The sequence below is a fragment of the Nuphar pumila genome, chromosome 1, assembly GCF_984573655.1.
Source record: "Nuphar pumila chromosome 1, dmNupPumi1.hap1.1, whole genome shotgun sequence".
Lineage (NCBI taxonomy): Eukaryota > Viridiplantae > Streptophyta > Magnoliopsida > Nymphaeales > Nymphaeaceae > Nuphar > Nuphar pumila.
Window position 1 is genome coordinate 20,928,406 of NC_143249.1, and position 19,310 is coordinate 20,947,715.

Below are 19,310 nucleotides of genomic sequence, written 5' to 3' on the forward strand. Positions count from 1 at the left end.
CTCTGCTCATCTGGTAGGGGTGACTCCTGAAAGTCACCAAGTTGACGGGACATCACAAGTTCGAAACCATGGGTCTGGTTCTCTTGTTGTGAGGTCAAAGCTGGGTGTGTTCCCTGATGGGCAAGGGAGTAAGGGGGCAGTTTTTCCCTGGTTATCCCAAAAAGAGTCCCACAAATTTGGATGTAGCCTCTAATCAGACCTGAGCCCGGTTTGATGTAGATGTTGAAGGCCTTTACCATACACAAGCAATTAGCTATTTGCTTGTATGGGAAGCAGTTCGCCATGTAGTCAGGTCTAAGATGATAGACTTTTTCTTTATCCAACTTTGGATTCAGATGTGCATAATCAGATACCAACAGAATATAATCACTTAGAAAGAGTGTGGTGCAGTTTATCAAGTGAAATCCATTTTTACCATCTGTATCACTCACATTAGTTTGCTATCTTATTTGGTTTCTTCGTTAAACAGTTTGTGTACTCTCATCATTAGTAGTTTGGTAAGAATTTTATTAGTTTATGGAAGCCTCTTAGTTGAGTAAGAATCCATGTGTGTGTGTGTATATATATATATATATATATATATATATATATATATATAGAGAGAGAGAGAGAGAGAGAGAGAGAGAGTAATGTATTCATTGTAGTCGCGCACCAGAAGATTTCCTCCTCTTTAAATCATAGAAACAACATAATCAACCAACCAAGTGCTAAAGGAAAAGCCATCAGGATTTTTCTCATTCAAAATGCTCATTTGATAAGGGCTTGGCCTTAACGTTTGGTACCAATTTTTTTTTTTTTAGGTATGCCAAGACAACCATGCAGGGTGGATGGATGCCTCCAATTTTGTTAACATCTACCGTGGGGTATAAACTGAGAACACAGACCGTTTGGATCTATATTTGGTGGAGACCAATTTTGTTTGGCTTGGCACACACACACACACGTCTGTACATAAGTCTTTGAATTCCCACGAGAATTCATAACTGCTATGCTAGTCCTTGGGAATCCTCTTTTCTTTATTAAGAAGCATTTTTCATTCAGAAAATATAATGAACTTCAAATCCTGTAAACCAATACTAAAGCAAAATTATTGACTTCTACTTGCTCTCAGTTTATCTCAACTGCTGATATTAAAAGAGTTTCTGTACCAGTAACATATCACGAGGAAAGCAGCTCGAGTTCTGATCATTAGTAATCTAATCAGCTCAAAGGATCAGACGGCTGTCTACCAAATTTGCAAAATGTGTAAATCACGACTCATTTAATTCTAATGAAGCCAGTATGAGCAAGCAAGCCTACTGAGCAGAGGCCTTCCTGCAGTTTGCTAATCATAAGAGAACTCTTGAGTCATATTGCAGAGAGCAAGCATGGTGTTGCTGGTCACATCCATCAGCTGCAAGTATTCATCAGCTCCATCAATCAAACACTGCACATATTCCAAGAAAACATGTGACATTTTACAACAGACTGAACGAATTACTTTTTTTTTGTCAAAATATACTGCAAGAGAACTCTAAGATCAAAACATTTTTCTTTTAGATCCAAACATTTTTTATGGCTGCAAACTGTTTAAACAATCCAAAGAACCACGAAATTTTTCAAAACCATTTAAAAGTAGGATTCATGATTATCTAGCATTTCATTCTGAATCATTAAAAAAATTTATTCTACTTGGTCATCAAATGCTCTCTTGAACCAACCACGCGTGTAGCTTTGTCAGTTTTTGTTGGTTTGTGTGAATCATTTACTTCTGAATATGCCAGCTATTATTATTATAGATAACTGTAATTAAATTATAGTTTTCTTAACTTCACATGTGAAAATACCAAAGTTCTAGATAATGTCACAAGAATACCAAGGCAAAAAAGTACACATGCAACCTGGAAAAGGGTTAAATTTTGTTTGAAAATGTGAACAGATAATATTAATAAGTTTCAGTGACCTTATCTGCTTCAGCAATTCTCTTGCAAATTTTCGCTTTTTGTTCATCAGATATGTCCTCAGCACCAACTATCTCCTCGAATAACTGCAACACATCTCGTTCTGTTAGCAATATGCAACGAGTAAATGAGAATGATAAGATGATGGCATACGGATCATGTTTAAAAAAGAACCTGAGAAAGCATTTGTGAAACTGGATAACCTTCTGCAATTATACTCTCAACTTCCCTATTTGCTAATTCAAATTCACCACTTTTGCAAGCCTCATAAAGTGATTGAACAACGTCTTTTGGGATCACCTGTAAAAAGTTAAAAAGTAGTGCAGGTGCTGACAACAAAAATTCTCTTCTACCATCAATAACACCTAAAATCATGTAGAACATTCAACTTTCTCAATGGTATATATGTTGATGCTGGTGAAATGATTGAAATTAACATGATCTCATGCATGTCAAATGTCAAAGAGAAGGCTGTGAATCCTGGAAGCATGCAGCAAACATGCAAATGATACGAAAAACAGCAGAAAACATCAAGAAAACTAAACTTGCTTCTACAGACTAGCTGGCTAATTGTATTGGATACGCAATACTAGTCTTGTCTTCAGTCAAAAAGAAGATAATAGAAGTAAGTTATGGAAAAGGGAAAAGTCAAGATGTCTATTCTAAAAGATAACAGTTATCCACAAACTTCAGCCAAAAAGATCCTCCTTGGACCACAACCAGGAATGACTACCAAGAGAACATACAAAGATGAGAAATATCTAACAGCAATGCTCTAAGCAAGCACTTTTCTCAGATCACAAACATCTCAATATTTTCAGACGCCATTATAAAACAAGAAGCCAATGCAAAGCAAAGAGCTTAGGCTGCTCAGCAAGCATCAATAAAATAAAAGTCATGCAATGGTGTAAATCTGAAACAGCTAAATCTGAGCCATGGTGACGCATATTGCGATATTTACAAAAATCTCGCGAAAAAAATGCGAGAAAAGCTTCAAAAGTTTTAAATGGATAAATCTCGCGAGATTTCTTTTTGGCAATTTCTCACAAAAATATCGCGAGATTTAGTAAATCTCGCGATATATCGCCAACATTTTTGTATCGCTTTTATGGGTTCTTTTCATGGTTCTTTCAAAACGCAAAAAACGAGTATTACTCGTTTTGCTTTACCGAGTGTTTGTAATGTATTGAAACCCTACCAAGTCTCAGAGCTTCTCTGCGAGGGGCGACTGCGAGCGGACTCTCTCTCTCTCTTCCATTATTCACTCAGTCATCGGTTCCGACGACCGATGACTCAACGAGAGTGAGTGAGAGACTGAGGGAGAGGGGTTTCGATCGTAGTGAATATAGTGACTCATCAAATGTTTTTTTGTTTGCCGCAGATTGCAAAAGAGGGTTTTACAGGGAGAGGGATTTCGACCACCGGTATCAACGATTTTGGGTTTTCGGCGACACATTTAGCAAATTTTTCGGTAATTAGAGAATGTAAAATATTTTGTTTGATGTTCGATATGTGTCTCATTTGATGTTTTGATGTTTGATGTGTTTTGATGCATTCTGCTAAATGTTTTGATGTAAAACCTGAGATTTTCTTGATAATTGAAATGAATAAATGATGGATTATTGATGCAATTATGGCTACTATTGTGACTTCTTGATTTCCTTGAATTCGAATTATTATGAAAAATGATGGATTATTGATGCAATTATGGCTACTATTGTGACTTCTTGATTTTCTTGAATTCGAATTATTATGAAAAATGATGGATTATTGATGTAATTATGGCTACCATTGTGACTTCTTGATTTTTTTGATTTCAAATTATTATGAAATTAAGTCTCAAGTTATAAAGAACATTGCAAGAATATTTGTAAAATTTAAAATATATAAACTAAACAATAAAGTAAATGATTTTAGACTAAGGATTTTGGATTTGGATTTAATCTCATTAGATTGGACTCGTAGGGTCGGACGCTCTAAACAACGTCATTATTGTTTCAACAAAAATTCCAGCCGATCAGTGACTCACCTATTAAATCGGATTCAACATTGACGTTTCTCATTTTGAGGGCATCAAAATCGACCATCTGCATGCCCAAATTGGTGTTGATTTAAGCATTTTATCATCGACCGAAATTCATGCCTAATTACAAGTCAAAAATTAATATTTTTCGACATCAACTATATTTTTTTGCCAATCTGTGTGCTTACGATTAAATCTAAGACCACCACAACGATCTACGTTTCAAGGGCTATCAAATCGACTATTCAAATGTCAAATTCTGATGAGTCTTTGGGTCTGTAGGCCTCGTGTAAGGTTACCATATCACTAGAGCTTGAGTCAGGGTAAGAAGTTTTCACTTTTCTTCTCTAGCTTAATTAATTTCGAAATTTAATAAACTAGGACCATAATTTATTTTCTTATTTTATTAATAAAAGATATTAATAAATATTAACTTCTTATATTAGAAATGAGACTTTTGCCTAAGCCCATCTATAAATAGATACCCTCGTGAGGAGGATTAACAATGTTGGTTCTCTCTCTCTCTTTTTCTCTTTTTTTTTCCCTTTTTACTTTTGCTTTATCTCTTCTCTTAAAACGTCTAGGAGGTCTGGAGAAGAGTTGTGCAACCATTAAACCTGCACATACCTTGTTGGTGGTGGTGGTGTAGAGATCGGATTATCCGATTCCCTCGTTCTACCCTAAAGATATATTGATTCTCAGGTAAGATTTACGTAGTCGTTGTTCTTCACGTACATGAAGCATGCATATTTAAATTATTTTAGTTTTCAGCAATCGGATAATAATGACTTATTATTTGTCATATGAAAAGAGGCTCTCGAATCCAAAATCCTATAGGACTTACCAGTAGGACAAGAAGAAGAGACGACGACACTAGACGTAGGAGTGACTTTTAGGATTTGTGAAATGGCCTCCGCAATTTGGGTAATCGTCAAATCATTGAAGTTGCCATCTTTTCTTGATTCTTCATTTATTGGAGACTCCTCACTTACCATGACCACTTTTTTGAGTTTGGGACAATCTGACCTTATATGCCTCGGTTCTTTGCAATAGTGACAAGTAATTTAACCACCACTATATCCTCCTTTATAGCGGTAGAAAGAGAGAGAGAGAGAGGGAAAGACGTCTTAATCATATTTAGGTCTAATCTCCTCTAGTTTAAATAGAGATTAGCCAAAAGAATAAATTACATATGGGTCCCTCATTATTTAGAAAATACCAAAACAGCCTTAAGTATAAATAAAACTTTAAGAGGTCGACTTATCTTAACACTCCCCCTCAAGCTGGAGCATAGATATCAATCATGCTCAGCTTGCCACAACATTTTGAGAAACTAGACCTGGCATGAGGCTTTGTAAAAATATCTACAACTTGATCATCAAAGATTACATGCTTGGTAGAGATATGTCCAGCTTGAACCATATCTCTTATGTAGTGGCAGTCAACTTCAATATGTTTTGTCCTCTCATGAAATACCGGATTATTGGCTATATATGTAGCTGCCTTGTTATCACACATCATCACCATAGAAGATGAAACCTTCACTTGAAGATCAGTCAACACAGTTCGAGCAAACATCAATTCAGTTGTCGTTTGGGTCATAGCCCTATATTCTGATTCGGCACTCGACCTAACAACCACGGTTTGCTTTTTGCTTCTCCAAGAAATTAAGTTACCTCACACAAATACACAGAATCTTGTGGTAGATTTTCTATCCTCTACAGACCCAGCATAATCAGCATCATAGTAAGCAACTACCTCCAGGGTACCCCCTTTCTTGAATAATAACCCTTTTTTTCAGGGGAAGATTTTAAGTACCTGAGTATAATCATTATAGCATTCCAGTGTACCTCAGTCGGTTTGTCCATGAATTGGCTAACCTTGCTTACAGCCAAAGCAATATCAGGTCTAGTCACTGTCACATATAGTAACTTCCCTACCAATGAGCGATAGCTCCTGCTATCAACAGGTTTTGACCCCTCATCCAATAAATGAACTTTGTGATCCATGAGAATATTTGTTGATTTAGCTCCCAACATTCATGTCTCTTTTAATAAATCAAGAACATACTTTCGTTGAGACAAAACCACGCCCTCACTGCTCCTGGCCACTTCTATGCCCAAAAAGTATCTAAGTGGACCAAGGTCTCTCGTAACAAAATGTTTTTGAAAATGAGCCTTTGTAGCTGCAATATCTTTCATGTTATCTCCTGTAAGGATGATGTCATCCACATATACCACCATAACGACTAGGCCTGAGTTAGTTTTCTTAATAAATAATGTGTGGTCTGACGTTGACCTATTAAAACCAAACTTTGACATCACATCAAACAACTTTTGAAACCATGCACGAGGACTTTGCTTTAAACCATATATCGCCTTTCTTAATCTGCACACCTTCTGACACTCTCCCTCAACCTCGAAAGCAGGAGGTTGTTGCATGTATACTGTCTCAGACAGCTCCCCATATAGGAATGCATTTTTCACATCTAGTTGACACAAACTCCATCCATAGTGAACAGCTACTGAGAGAACAAGATGGATGGTGCCCATCCGTGCGACGGGAGAAAATGTCTCAAAGAAATCAACACTATATGTCTGAGTATAACATTTTGCTATTAACCTAGCCTTGTATCTTTCAATTAAACCATCTGAGTTGTACTTAATGGTATATACCCATTTGCATCCAACAATGTCTGCATCCAATGGGGGATCAATAAGGTCCCATGTCTATTGAGACAGTAAAGCATCCATTTCATCTTGCATAGCCTGCTTCCACCTGCTATCGAGTATTGCCTTTTGATAACTCAGAGGAATAGTTTCAACAGATAAGGCTGAAATAAATGCTTTCATCTGATTATCAATTCTGACACAAACTGAGACATAGGATATAAGGTACATTGTCGTGTCCCCTTTCGTAGAGCGATTGGCCTGTTATCATCAACATGAATGTCATTGCTATTAAGAGCACTTACCTCAGGAGAAGAAGAAGATGGAGTCATCTGGAGGAGGTGGAGCTCTACGCACATACACCAATGGAGGATTGTGAAACCGTGAGGTAGGTGGAGTTGGATTCGGTAATGGGGGCACTGATTCCAAAGGAAAAGAAGGAACAAGAAGAGGAAAGGAGTCATCTCGATTAGCTTGCAACTGAGCACCAGTATTGGAATAATATGGAAGAGACTCCAAGAAGGATACATCTGCACTGGCATACTCCCGACGAAAAATCAAATCATAACATTGATACCCCATTTTGATTTTTTGGATAGCCTATAAACATACACTTAGTGGCTTGAGTGGCTTATTTATCACGGTCAGGTCCGAGGCTGTGCACAAAACAAACGCACCCAAATACCTTGGGCGAAAGAGAGAAGAAAAGTACATTAGGATACAGGATTTGCAAAGGAATTTGGTCTTCCACAGATGATAAAGGCATGTGGTTGATCAAAATACAAGTTGTGATAACCGCATCACCCCAATATGAAGCAGGAACATTGGATTGAATCATAAAGGTGCGGGCTACATCAAGGAGGTGCCCATGTTTTCACTCAGCCACTCCATTTTGTTGGAAAGTATAGGCACAAGTAGTTTGAGGTTGAATGCCATGGTCTCGATAAAATTACAACAGTGTTTTGGTTTTAAACTCAAGGGCATTATCAGTGCAGATAATCTTGACAACAGATTCAAACTGAGTTTTTATGTCAATAACTAATGATTTGAGGATACTAGGAACTTCAGATCTTTCTTTTATTAAGAACACCCAAGACAACTTCCTGGTAGGAATCTTACTAGGACCCCATACATCAGCATGAAGAAGTTCAAAGACCTTATGACTAGAAGGAAACGAACTCCGATGATGCTTGCCCAACTGACATGATTCACACTGGAATGATGTAGTAGACGGAATTTAAGGAATGACACGACGAAGCTTCGACAATGAAGGATGTCCGAGACGACGATGCCACTGAACAGGACTCGAGGAAGAATTGACTACAGCATAAATGTTTCCCACAGGGTGATGTAGATAGTAGACTCCATTTTCTTCATAGCCTCCACCAATCTTCTTCCCCGTCAGCAAATCCTGAAAATGACAGCACACAGGATCAAATATCACTCTACAATTTAGCTCATTTGTAAGGCAACTCACTGAGAGTAAACTTTTAGGAAATGAAGGAGCATGGAGGACATTTTTCAACTGCAAGGAAGAAGATATAGAGACATTTCCCTGATCGATAACCGGGGAGGAACTCCCATCAGCTAATGAGACTCCCCAATGTGCAGTAATAGCCTTTAGATCTGAAAAAATTTGAGAGTTTTCACATAGATGTCGAGATGCACCAGAGTCAATAATCCACTTAATTTCATAGGGACAAAGATGGTCTCCTGCAGAGTAGGCCACACCAGCTACAAAAGAAGAGGAACTTGAAGGACGATGAGAGACCAGCACCTCATATTCTGCATGGCTAAGAGTGATAGATTCACTAGGAGAATTGGTTTCATGCTCCACCTCTAGTTTTGTAGCATTAGCTTTTGGAATATTTGGCTTCAATGGAGAAAATGCAGGTCGTCCATGTTTATCCCAGCAACAATCTTCTAAATGTCTTGATTTTCCACAATAGGTACATTGGAGTTTACCTCTACCTCCCATACCTCTTCCACGACCTCTGCCTCTAACATTAATAGTATTTCCTCGTCCATAACTAGATGGAACAGCTAAAGCAAATGACTGAGATGCAGGTTGAGATTGTGGAAGAGAGATGGCAAGTCTACTCAATCGATTGTATGCATCAGCAAGAGTAGGAACATCAGACCCGGTCAACATTTAGACTTTTGCAACTGAGAACTCTGATGATAGGCCTGTAAGGAACCGAGCAACCATAGTCTGTTCTTGATGATTCTTTTGTTTTGAGCAACACAAAGGCCTATGAGCATTCAATCTTTCAAAGGCAACCTTAACAGAGGCATAGTATTGGGCCAAGGATTGATCACCTTACTGCAAATTATATATCTCCTGTTCAACTTGGAGAATACGACTCACATTAGTCTCTTGAGAGTACGTATCTCAAAAAGTGCCCCACATCTGTTTAGTCGTATTGTAGTAAATTAAGCCATCTGCAATATGAGATTCCATGTTATTCATGATCCATGACATAACAATGACATTATCTTCTTCCCAAGTATTATATTTTTTTGTTTTATCATTTGGTTCAGATTCCAACAGAATATATTTTCGACGATGTCCAGACACGGAAATCATAAATGTTCTGGACCACCTTGCATAGTTTGTTTCATTTAATTTCACGAAAGAACCATATGAGAAAGGATTGGCGAAGGCTTTATATTCCCCAATAACCTCATTCTTATAATCAGATTTTTGAACTTCACCCATAATGAATAACACGAACTAAGGAGCCACAACCAATATCGCTGCTTAGATCTGATCCCCTTCACGCGATTTGGTACCCTTCACGCAAGCTTTGGCGCAGACCCCGAAATCACGCTCCCAAGGCCGATGACTCTGATACCTTGTAGAAAGAGAGAGAGAGGGAAAGACGTCTTAATCATATTTAGGTCTAATCTCCTCTAGTTTAAATAGAGATTAGCCAAAAGAATAAATTACATATGGGTCTCTCATTATTTAGAAAATACCAAAACAGCCTTAAGTATGAATAAAACTTTAAGAGGTCGACTTATCTTAGCAATAGCCATCCCCATTATATTTTTTCTCAAAGTGAGGGGGTTTATAAGTCTTTACAAAGCTTCCAGGTCTTGATACATCAAGGACCTCATCACTAGACTTGTGCATTCAAAGTCTAGTTTCTTCTTGACATATTTGATCAAGAGCATCCCTAATGGACGGAACCGAGGTCCTATGAAGTAAAGAGGACTTAACTTGCTCAACTTCAGGTCAAAGAACATATAGGAAAGAGAAGAAATTTTCTATTTCAACTTGTTTTCTAATCTCAATAGTGGAACCTTCCTATTTTAGTTCCAACATAGTCATCTCATCCCAAATCGGAAATAGGAGACTAAAAATCTCCTACACTTTTATCCCCTTGTTTAGTAGTGCATGCTTTATCTTGGAGATAATATAGCCTAACCATATCCTTTTGAATGAATGTGCTCCGTAGGAAAATCCATGCATGCATGCCTTTTTTAACTTGATGACGTTGGTGGCAATTTTGAATTCTATGGTAGCCTTTCCATCTTCCATTTTGTCTTGATAATTTTGTAAAGCCTTATTTTCTTCTTCGGAGAGAACTTTAATTTGCTTTCCTTCTCTTCTCGTTAACTTTAGTTGGGGTTCATTAGTGGTTCCACTAACAAAACCCCAAAGCTTTTTCTCCTTAACGTGGTTTTTCATTGCGATAGCCCACATCAAGTAGTTGCTTTGGTTGAGCTTGTAGGAGATGAAAGAGAGCATATTCTCTTTCACCCATGTTGACAAAATAAACTTGAGGTTGAAGGACCAAGTTTGAAGACTACCACCACAAAGAGAGCTCACCCAAGATAATTTTCACCACTCACAAGGCTATGATACTATGAAAAGAAAACAAGATGTGCACAATTACAATGCCAAAAAAGGGTTACACAAGTGCACAATCACAAAAGGATCTCAAATGGATCAAATACAATATCACAAAGGAGACATACAATATCACAACAATATAAAAATAAATATTTTTATATTACTTTACAAGAGATAGTGTGGCTCTATAAAGGGAAGGCAGTCTAACAGTCGTTGGACTGCCTCCCAACAGTCATCTTTGACTAACATAAAAAAACAGAAAAATAAATAAAATAAAAAGACAATACAGTCCCTATTGAACTGTATTTATTACAGGACAGTAGGAGACCAAAATGTCCCTGGTATACGCAATATTGTATAAATATATGTATATCAGATGTATACAATGTATTTTAACATGCCCTACCAAATAAAGGGGGGAAGAAATATAAAATACTTTACAATTAACACATGAAGTTAAGTTGTTAAAATAACACAGGAAAATGTAAACGATAAAGGAAAACAATGCAACATGCATGTTTGTCTATGTAGTCTATGAAGAAAAAACTGCCAAAAAATAGCCCTGCAAAAAATAGTTGCCAAATTCCCCAAGAATGTCTAAAATGAACAGAATAGAGCATTGTACAAATAAAGCAACAAGTATCCAACAGACTGTTCAGCTATAATCAGGCTCACATTTGTGCTCTTCCATCACAGAGTCATTTATAGCACTCATATAAAGTGTAAAAACACATGTCAAAATGTGTTTTTTTTAATGCTAGCAAGCTGGCCATTTTCTGACTAAATCTGATCTATAGATGACCAACTTGACATAAACAAAAGATTCAGGCTAGGGTTAAAAAAGAGAAAAATCCAAAGGGGTTAGCGTAAGTGGAGCGGACTTCGGCTGTCAGACGGGTAGTTGGGGTTTGACTCCTGTGGGTGGTAACCCCTTGAGCAACCCAAAGCATGCATAGGCCCTGGGGTTGAGGGTACTAGCCCTGGCGTTTTCCTGTCTCGGTAGGCGACAAAGTCTCCAGGCCAGGCTCGGGGTTTCCCCAGGTTATGGGAAAAAAAGGTTAAAAAGAGAACATCAAGAGGAATCTTGCCTCAGCATATTCAATATAGAAATATTTAAATCATATCAGATAACCATTTTCGGCAAAAAGAGCAGTCAAATCCTCCAACAAATCAAAATGATTATGCAATAGTTGAAGATACCCCTGAAACACTGATAAGGTCTGCAGAAGAAATGGATGATCCAAATAAGCGTGCTGCCCCCTACAAAGTCAAATGTGGAAATCTACCTTAACAGTCATTCAAGAATTTGAAATGAGAAGGCTAAGAACTCTGGAATGAATTTCCATCTTAACAAAGTGTATTCATCATTTGTGATTTAAACAAACAAAAGAAAGCTTAGGATCACATATATATAATAATGACATAAAGCACCAGAAAGAACAAAAGAATTTGCAGAATCTACAAAGACAAGAAAACATAGAAGATAGGAATTGTCAGCGACAACACCTATTATGAGAAAGGAACATATGATGTAAAGACTAAAGACAAAAGACAGAGAGGGTCACCTGGTTACCTGACTGAGTAGACAGGTTCACAGAGTCAGCAAGAACAAGTTGCACTGTTGGAACTTGGGCAACTCATATGGCATATTGCAACTGATCTACCTAAATTAATGCTCAAGCTGCACCAAGTCTATTAGGAGACTGACTAATTCGGTCCATGATAAATGTGCACTCATCCAACTTCCTAATTCAATAGCCACACCATCATTGTAGTGACCATCTATAAAAGGGTTCAATCTTTGCTGAATACCATCTAAACAGTTTTATTAGATTATGTAAGATTATTACATGTTAACTAGCTCATGCCATCGAGCAATTATTTTGCACAAGATAGGTTATGAGAGAAAACAAGCAACAAAAGGATGTAAGCCAAACTTATGCAGTTGGTCATTGTGTTTAAATTGTTGCAGTGGGTTCAATCTCACATTTGCTATTGAGAGAATTAACTTTCCCTACTGTACAAATGGCTGACCGCTGATCATAAATCTCCCTTTGTTTTTTTAAAGAAAAAAAGACAAAAAGAAACACTCTAGTGGGAGGATGGTTAAAAGCAGCCCATGTATCCATGGTGCTTCAATCTTCTTTTTCAACTTTATGGCTTGCTTTTCTTTGTCATTTAGAATCTATGTTATGCTTCCTGTTGTATGCACATGAAATGTTTAGGAAGGCAATTGTCTCATTCTGCAACGTGGTTTGAAAACCAAATGGCTCACGAGTCAACTCATTCAATTTCAACCAAGGACTTGGGCAGGTGAACCAAGGAACCAAGCAGATCTTCTCAATGTTCTTATTTTTTTATATTGAAATAGAAATTATACAAGTATAAAAATGGTATATGAGGAAGAAAGAATCATTACATCAACTAATAATATTTAATGAGAAATTAATAAACATTTAAGATTTAACATGTATCTAAGTATCCAAAGTATGAACTGCATACTATAGATTCATAATATTCATGTGAAATGAAACTAGCATATCAATTATTCACAATCAACTATCAACTGCCATGCATCAGGTGATTCAGGCATACATTTTCAAAATTCAACTATCGTGAAACAAGAACTTAGTTTTGAACTTGTAATGCAGACCAAGCAATCACATTTTTCAACATCCGAACAATATCACAAATCCAAAGATAATAAATAGCAGTTATTGGGCAAATGGTTTGACGATCATGCACCTTGATAAATGTTAATGATAGAACAGGCAAATGCACAGATACAACAAAACGAATTATCTTTATTTATGCATATGCATATTGACTCCTGTACAAGTAAAATCCAACATCAAGAAAAGTGAAGCTATTTATATATTTCAACAATGTCAGCCAACTGGAGTTGACCAGATAGTGCTATTAAAATTGACTTGGATGAGTCATCGAATCAAACTAATGGGTCTTAACACCATGTTTTGGAACACTTGTGCAGGAAGATGGTTGAAAACCTTTTGGGCTTTGTGTTATTCATTTATTTATTCATTCGAAAAAACAAAAAAACTTACCTATTAAAAAGGAAAAATAGTGTGAAATGTGAATGTAAAACAAATGAAAAATTATCAAGAGAGCAAAACAAAAGCAACAAAAAATGTGACAAGCACCATTCTTCCCATTAATCATTACCCTATCCATGATCCTGCCCAAGTCATTTCCCAAAGTGCACATACTAATAGATCCTTCAACCCATCAACAACTGCACTTGAAGAATAAAAAAACACTATTTCTTCTCAAAAAAGAGGGAAGATAAATATCTTAGTGATCCTTTCCAGCCATGTAAACCACCAGGGTCCAAACAGCCAAAATATTCACATGATCAGCCATTTATATCCTGCAGATGGGACACATGGGGAAGAGAGAACTCACTAAAAATCCTAATAACAACTCAATCAATTTAGATAGGCAATGCAAGAGGCAATAAGTCTGATAGAGAGAATAAATCTAAAATAGGTCAATAGCTGCTTCAACAGCCCCATGTAAAGAGGTCATCTACTGAAAACACGATATCCTTACTAAGATGAACTTGGGTATGCATCTTTTAAATGAAAATGGACAAACAAACTGTAACACATATGCCTTTCCGAGAAAATAGGTTAGCCTAAGCCTCCAATAGCAATGAGTAGAAGAGATTCGGAATCTCGGATGGCCACAAGTGATAAAGCCTTTGCAATCAAAGTGAATCCAAAGTGGTAGTTATCACACTATTCAATGAATAACCAAATAGTGCAAATCAAACCTCGTAATCTTAGCCAACCAAATAACGACCTTTGAGAAAGCAGCAACCAATATTTTCAAGTTAGACTGTAGCCAAAGGACCCACTCTTCTAGTTTCCAAGATCTCCAAATAAGTGGGAAGGGGAGTTTCCATGACATGCTGAAATACAATTTTGTCCTTGCAGAACTGCATGAACGATATTCTCTCCACGCTTTTATTGATATGAAAGGGAGGTAGCTATGTAGTTAAAAGCACATAGGCAAGGTGGTTGGTGAGCACCAAGTTGGGGTGACTAAAAGAAAACGTCAACTTTTGTAAAACTTTTTTTTTACTCATAATGTTAAAAAATATGACCATCATAATGTTAAAATTAGCGTTATTAATGTTAAAAAGATAATATAATTTAGTTTTTTTTATTCTTATATAAGTTAATCTATTTTATTTGGGTTTCTAGGTAACGCGTAGGCACTAGGGAGTCACGCACCTAGATGCCACCTACTGCTTTTGACTACACAGGATAGCAGATAAACTAAATGCTTTACACGAATAGAGTAATGTGCTTAGCAAAGGAGAGATGCTTTACCATGTTCCAGATTCAACACTTGTTGCCATTGTTTATGTATAGCTGACAACTAATGAAAATCCAGTGTGTAGTTTGTGAAGGAAATCCAAAATATTTTATGTGCAGAATGAAGATGATGCAGCAATCAACCCTAAGTCATTGTTTGCATTCTCCAATACACATATATGCACATTGATTTCTGCTTGTTTCACTTTTGTTTTCAATTTTGTTCTTTTTTTTGTAAAATCTACATAACAATAGAAAACTCTTGTGGTTTTGAGGTTGAATTTGGCTTTTGAATTGCATGGACAATTGACATGCTAAAATTTGCATATTCTCATCCTAGAGCATGTCATTAACTTGAATTCACATAGCTCTAAATGTTTATCGAACAACAAATCTTTCGATATAAGGTCTCTTGCTTATAAAAACTCCAATACAATTTTGCAAAATCAGTTCAAGACAGCATAGAAGATCTTCATCATGCTTTGTTAGGAAAGACCATCCAGAACTCACGTTTAAATCATAACCACAAATATCTTTCTCAACAATTTCTCAGCAAGGTTTTACTTGGTAATTCAGCTCTTTCATCTGTTTTATTTGCAAAAGGCATACTATGACAAAGGTGATTCAAGTTGGTGGAATAGGCTTCCTCCTTGGACGAGCACTTCGAACGTAGATCGGAGGGAGTTCTCGACATATCATATCATATCTTTCCACCCTATTAGATAGTAGGCAGGATGAGGCTCTCATCTGCATGTTTGATACAGCTGCCTGAACAACAGAGCATTAGAAAGGGCCTTATAGCCGCCCCAACACAATGATACATCATCAATTGTGTACTAGGTGGGAATATTCGATCCCAGGGAACCATCACAAGGATGGCCAAAGGGAGGGACGTTGATGACTGTCCAGCAGAGCCTAGAGGATAGTTACTTGAAGCATAGGATAATTGTGCAGGCTAACCAATTTGATAGAGATGAATAGCCAAACCAACCCAGCTGGTCAATCTAAGAGATCTCATCAACGACCAAATTGTTACAATTAGAAAAGTTTTTTAAAAATAAAATACAAAGAATCAAGAAAACATATATTTTAAGTATATAAAGTAAGATTTTGTTTAAATATCATGATATTATCGTAATAATATCGTGATATGTATGTTATAGCCGATATTTTGAAAATATCGGTGATATTTGTGGCTATGGTTTAAATGTTTGCCCTAGTCACCAGCAGTAAAACTGACAAATTCAAGTATCTACTATTCTCCATAAAAATCATAACAAAATGAAAACTAATGTGGAAATTTGGATATAAAACTCATGAGAAAAATGTTAGTTGTACAATTGCATTAAAACATAATAAAGAAAGACGAGGAAAATCATTAGGCACATTACATGCACCAGTGTAGTAAATGCCAATCCAGAATATAAGATCTACATCAAGGTGCAAGCATGATTAGCTTGACCTTCATGCACCATGCAGATCATTTATATCTTAGCAAATCCATAGAAAAGAGCTACCATTTATTTTCATGAGGTTTTTCTTGACAGCTACCTGCAAGTATGTTATAGCCCGACGAAGATCACCTTGAGAGATAGAACTTAAAGTTGAAAGAGCCTGCATTGAGATATGGATTTGCTCACTATATTGTTTATATTAGCAATCTAAATAAAAGAAAATGTAAAAAAAATTATGGAAACTAGTCTATTAGTGTTAGATTCGTACATCTGGATCAAGTTGGAGGCCCTCTTCTTGGCATATGTGCAATATACGGCTGCTCATAACTTCTTCTGGGAGGGGCTTAAACCTAAATTTTGCACATCTGGAAGCAAGTGGCTCTATGATCCTGCATAGAAAGATCATGCAGTCTTAGATATGTATAAAGAGAAGAACATTATTCTTGAACATGAATGAGAATAGTATTATTCTTGAACATGAATACAAAACAGTTACCTACTAATATAGTTGCAAATGAAAAAAAATCTTGTAACTTTAGAGTAAGTCTCCATGGTACGTCTCAAGGCATTCTACACAGCACAAATGAATACAAGGAACATAAATGGTTTATCTTTAAATGCAAACTGTTTTTCACTCTTTTATTGGCCCAAGTACGCAACAACAAAACATAAAAGAGTACAGAAAAGGCTTAGATACCTGAGCATCTTCTGTCATTGAGTCAGCTTCATCTAGGATAATGATCTTGTAAGGTGGACAAGGATATCCACTAGAGTTCAGAAGAAATGAATAAGAAAACCAAGCATATTCTTTATGAAATTTGCTTGATGACAGAATGCAAACTTTAAGTGCAAAATAAAGAAACCTACCCCTTACGGCTCCCAGAACTTACTGCAACTGCTGCAAAATCCTTGATTTTGGTTCGCACTACATTGATCCCACGATCATCACTTGCATTTAGCTCCAGCACTCTTGATTTGTACAGTTCAGCCCTGAAAGAGATCATTGCAGTGAACAAGTTCCCTTTCTCACAGATAACAGCGAGCTCCTTTTAGAAGTTTTTTGGAACAGAAATTTCTAATAAGTAAACATGTTCAGGTGTTCAGAACTTTAAATGATGCCTTGGATTCGGAAAACCAGGTTGAATTCATTCTAAACAAGCCTACAGAAATAGGCAAAGATAGTTCTTCTAAAAAACACTGTCATAGAATGTTTATCAGCTGAGCATAACGGGACTCTCTTTTTCCTCCCTTTTATCAACCTTCCTCTTCATGAAAGGAAAGCCATATTTTTCACCATTTTCACCATGCTGCATTAGCATAGGCTTCCCATAAATTTAGACGACCTCCCACATACTCGAATGAGGTCCAACACTCTTGATGCAAAAATCAGAACTTTCAATTTTGACAAATCTAAGTAAAGAGTGAATTACACATAATTTTTAAAGATGGATTTGATCTTTTCAGCCTCAGTTGCCGATTTCATGAGTCACAATTATGGCAAACTAGATGTCTGCAAATATCCAAAATGTACTTTTAAGTTCTCGAACTGCTTTTAGGTACAGTTTTGAGGTTGGCAAGGAGACCATTTTAGAAGCTTGAAAAAGAGGAAAAAGGAAAAGAGAAACATCAAATAAAACCCAAGCATGCTTAGTTGCAGAAGGGTGCAGCAAAAAACAAACTGCCCCACGAATTCATTTCATCGAAAAAGTCAAGAATACTAAAAATAAAACACCAAGACCGGAACATTAAAAAGAAAACACTAAGAAGGGATGAAAAAAACAATATTATGAAACATCCACAACAATTCCCACACAAAACAGAATCATGGGTAACTGAAAATCTGGGTTTTTTTAGGGTACCCAAATAGTTGGTTGGCGATGGCAAGGGCCGTCGTCGTCTTCCCCGTTCCAGGAGGTCCATAGAAGAGCATGTGAGGGCACTAACCATTCAAAAATCCAGAAACAATAACAAATTAAAGCAAGAAAAAAAAAAGAACCCACAAGATGAAGCCTGAAATTGGAATTATTCAGAGAAAAAGAAGGGAAGTGAAGAGATATATGACATTGGTGGTCTCAAGGGTATTGGTGAGAACTCTGACGACCTCATCCTGGTGGGCGACATCCTTCACCTGCTTGGGCCTGCTGCAATCACCAAGACAATGATGAATGCCATGATGATGGTGATGATATTGAATGTCATGATGATGGTGATGATGATATTCATGATGGTGGTGGTGATATTGATGATGGTGAATAGAGAGGAGAAAAGGGGGTTTACTATTTCTCCACCCATGGTTGAGAACTCTGTACAACAGGAGCCATCTCTCTCTCTCTCTCTCTCTCTCTCTCTCTCTCTCTCCTTTTCCCGCTTCTCCGCCATCAGGGAAGGTCTTTGTATCGATGGATGGGTCCTGCATGCAAACCGAACGATCCGGATCCGGATTCACCAACGATTACGGGTCTGTAGTTTGGACCTGCTAGTCGGACCCAGTTCCAGGTCTGGACTCCAAGATGCAAGACGCGTCGGTTTCTTTTTTTTTTTTTTTGAAAGAAACACATATCAATTAGAATTAGAAGATAAAGTTACAGATGGGCAAAAGGTGATGAGGAATCACCATTCACCATGGACAGAAAACTGTGTTACAAATACAACATGAAGTAGGCAGACTAAACTCCACAATAAAAATAATTCCAACTTAGTTGAAAGACCGTACATGCTCATCCTCATGGACCGATGCTCAGTCACAAGTCCGAAACAGTTGAAATGTGAACTCTTGCTGACGATGGCAGAGTGCACACCTGGTAGCAAGCCGAACTCCCTTCTTCTTAAGATATGAATCAGTCTTCGTTCAATCGATTAGGAGAAGGGAATTTAGAATGGAATAGAGGAGAGGGATGAACCGAATCAACCAAAAATGAAACAGGACAGCGCCGAACAGCACAAACGTATCCTGCGAATTCAGACTAGTTCCTCAGCTATCCCTGGGAATTGCGCTTGCGCAGCCGACCAGCCCGAACTGCCACTC

The 19,310-nt window shown here is 37.2% G+C and overlaps 1 protein-coding gene across 2 annotated transcripts; it reads right to left on the bottom strand.

Annotated features, from left to right (window-relative positions):
• Window positions 1-1,205: 1,205 nt before the first annotated feature.
• On the bottom strand, window positions 1,206-18,645 carry LOC149848284 (replication factor C subunit 2-like). 2 transcript variants are annotated; one of them, XM_089988334.1, is made up of 12 exons: window positions 18,563-18,645; window positions 18,348-18,426; window positions 18,145-18,224; window positions 17,153-17,275; window positions 16,983-17,052; window positions 16,782-16,855; window positions 16,554-16,674; window positions 16,383-16,445; window positions 11,692-11,751; window positions 2,115-2,240; window positions 1,943-2,026; window positions 1,206-1,426 (listed from the first exon to the last, which is right to left on the bottom strand). In XM_089988334.1, exons 1-12 carry the CDS (start codon window positions 18,604-18,606, stop codon window positions 1,325-1,327), a joined length of 1,026 nt encoding a protein of 341 aa, XP_089844460.1. In that variant the 5' UTR covers window positions 18,607-18,645; the 3' UTR covers window positions 1,206-1,324. The 2 variants fall into 2 exon arrangements, with proteins under 2 accessions (XP_089844460.1, XP_089844534.1); XM_089988408.1 differs by lacking the exon at window positions 11,692-11,751 and having other exon boundaries at window positions 1,224-1,426.
• Window positions 18,646-19,310: the final 665 nt, after the last annotated feature.

Excerpts from the sequence above, each read along its gene's own strand:
- LOC149848284 (XM_089988334.1), bottom strand. The coding sequence starts at position 18,606 with ATGGCTCCTGTTGTACAGAGTTCTCAACCATGGGTGGAGAAATA. Across the intron at positions 18,225-18,347 it reads ATACCCTTGAGACCACCAAT|TGCCCTCACATGCTCTTCTA; the intron begins GTCATATATCTC and ends TTGAATGGTTAG. Across the intron at positions 16,446-16,553 it reads GCCTCCAACTTGATCCAGAT|GCTCTTTCAACTTTAAGTTC; the intron begins GTACGAATCTAA and ends ATCTCAATGCAG.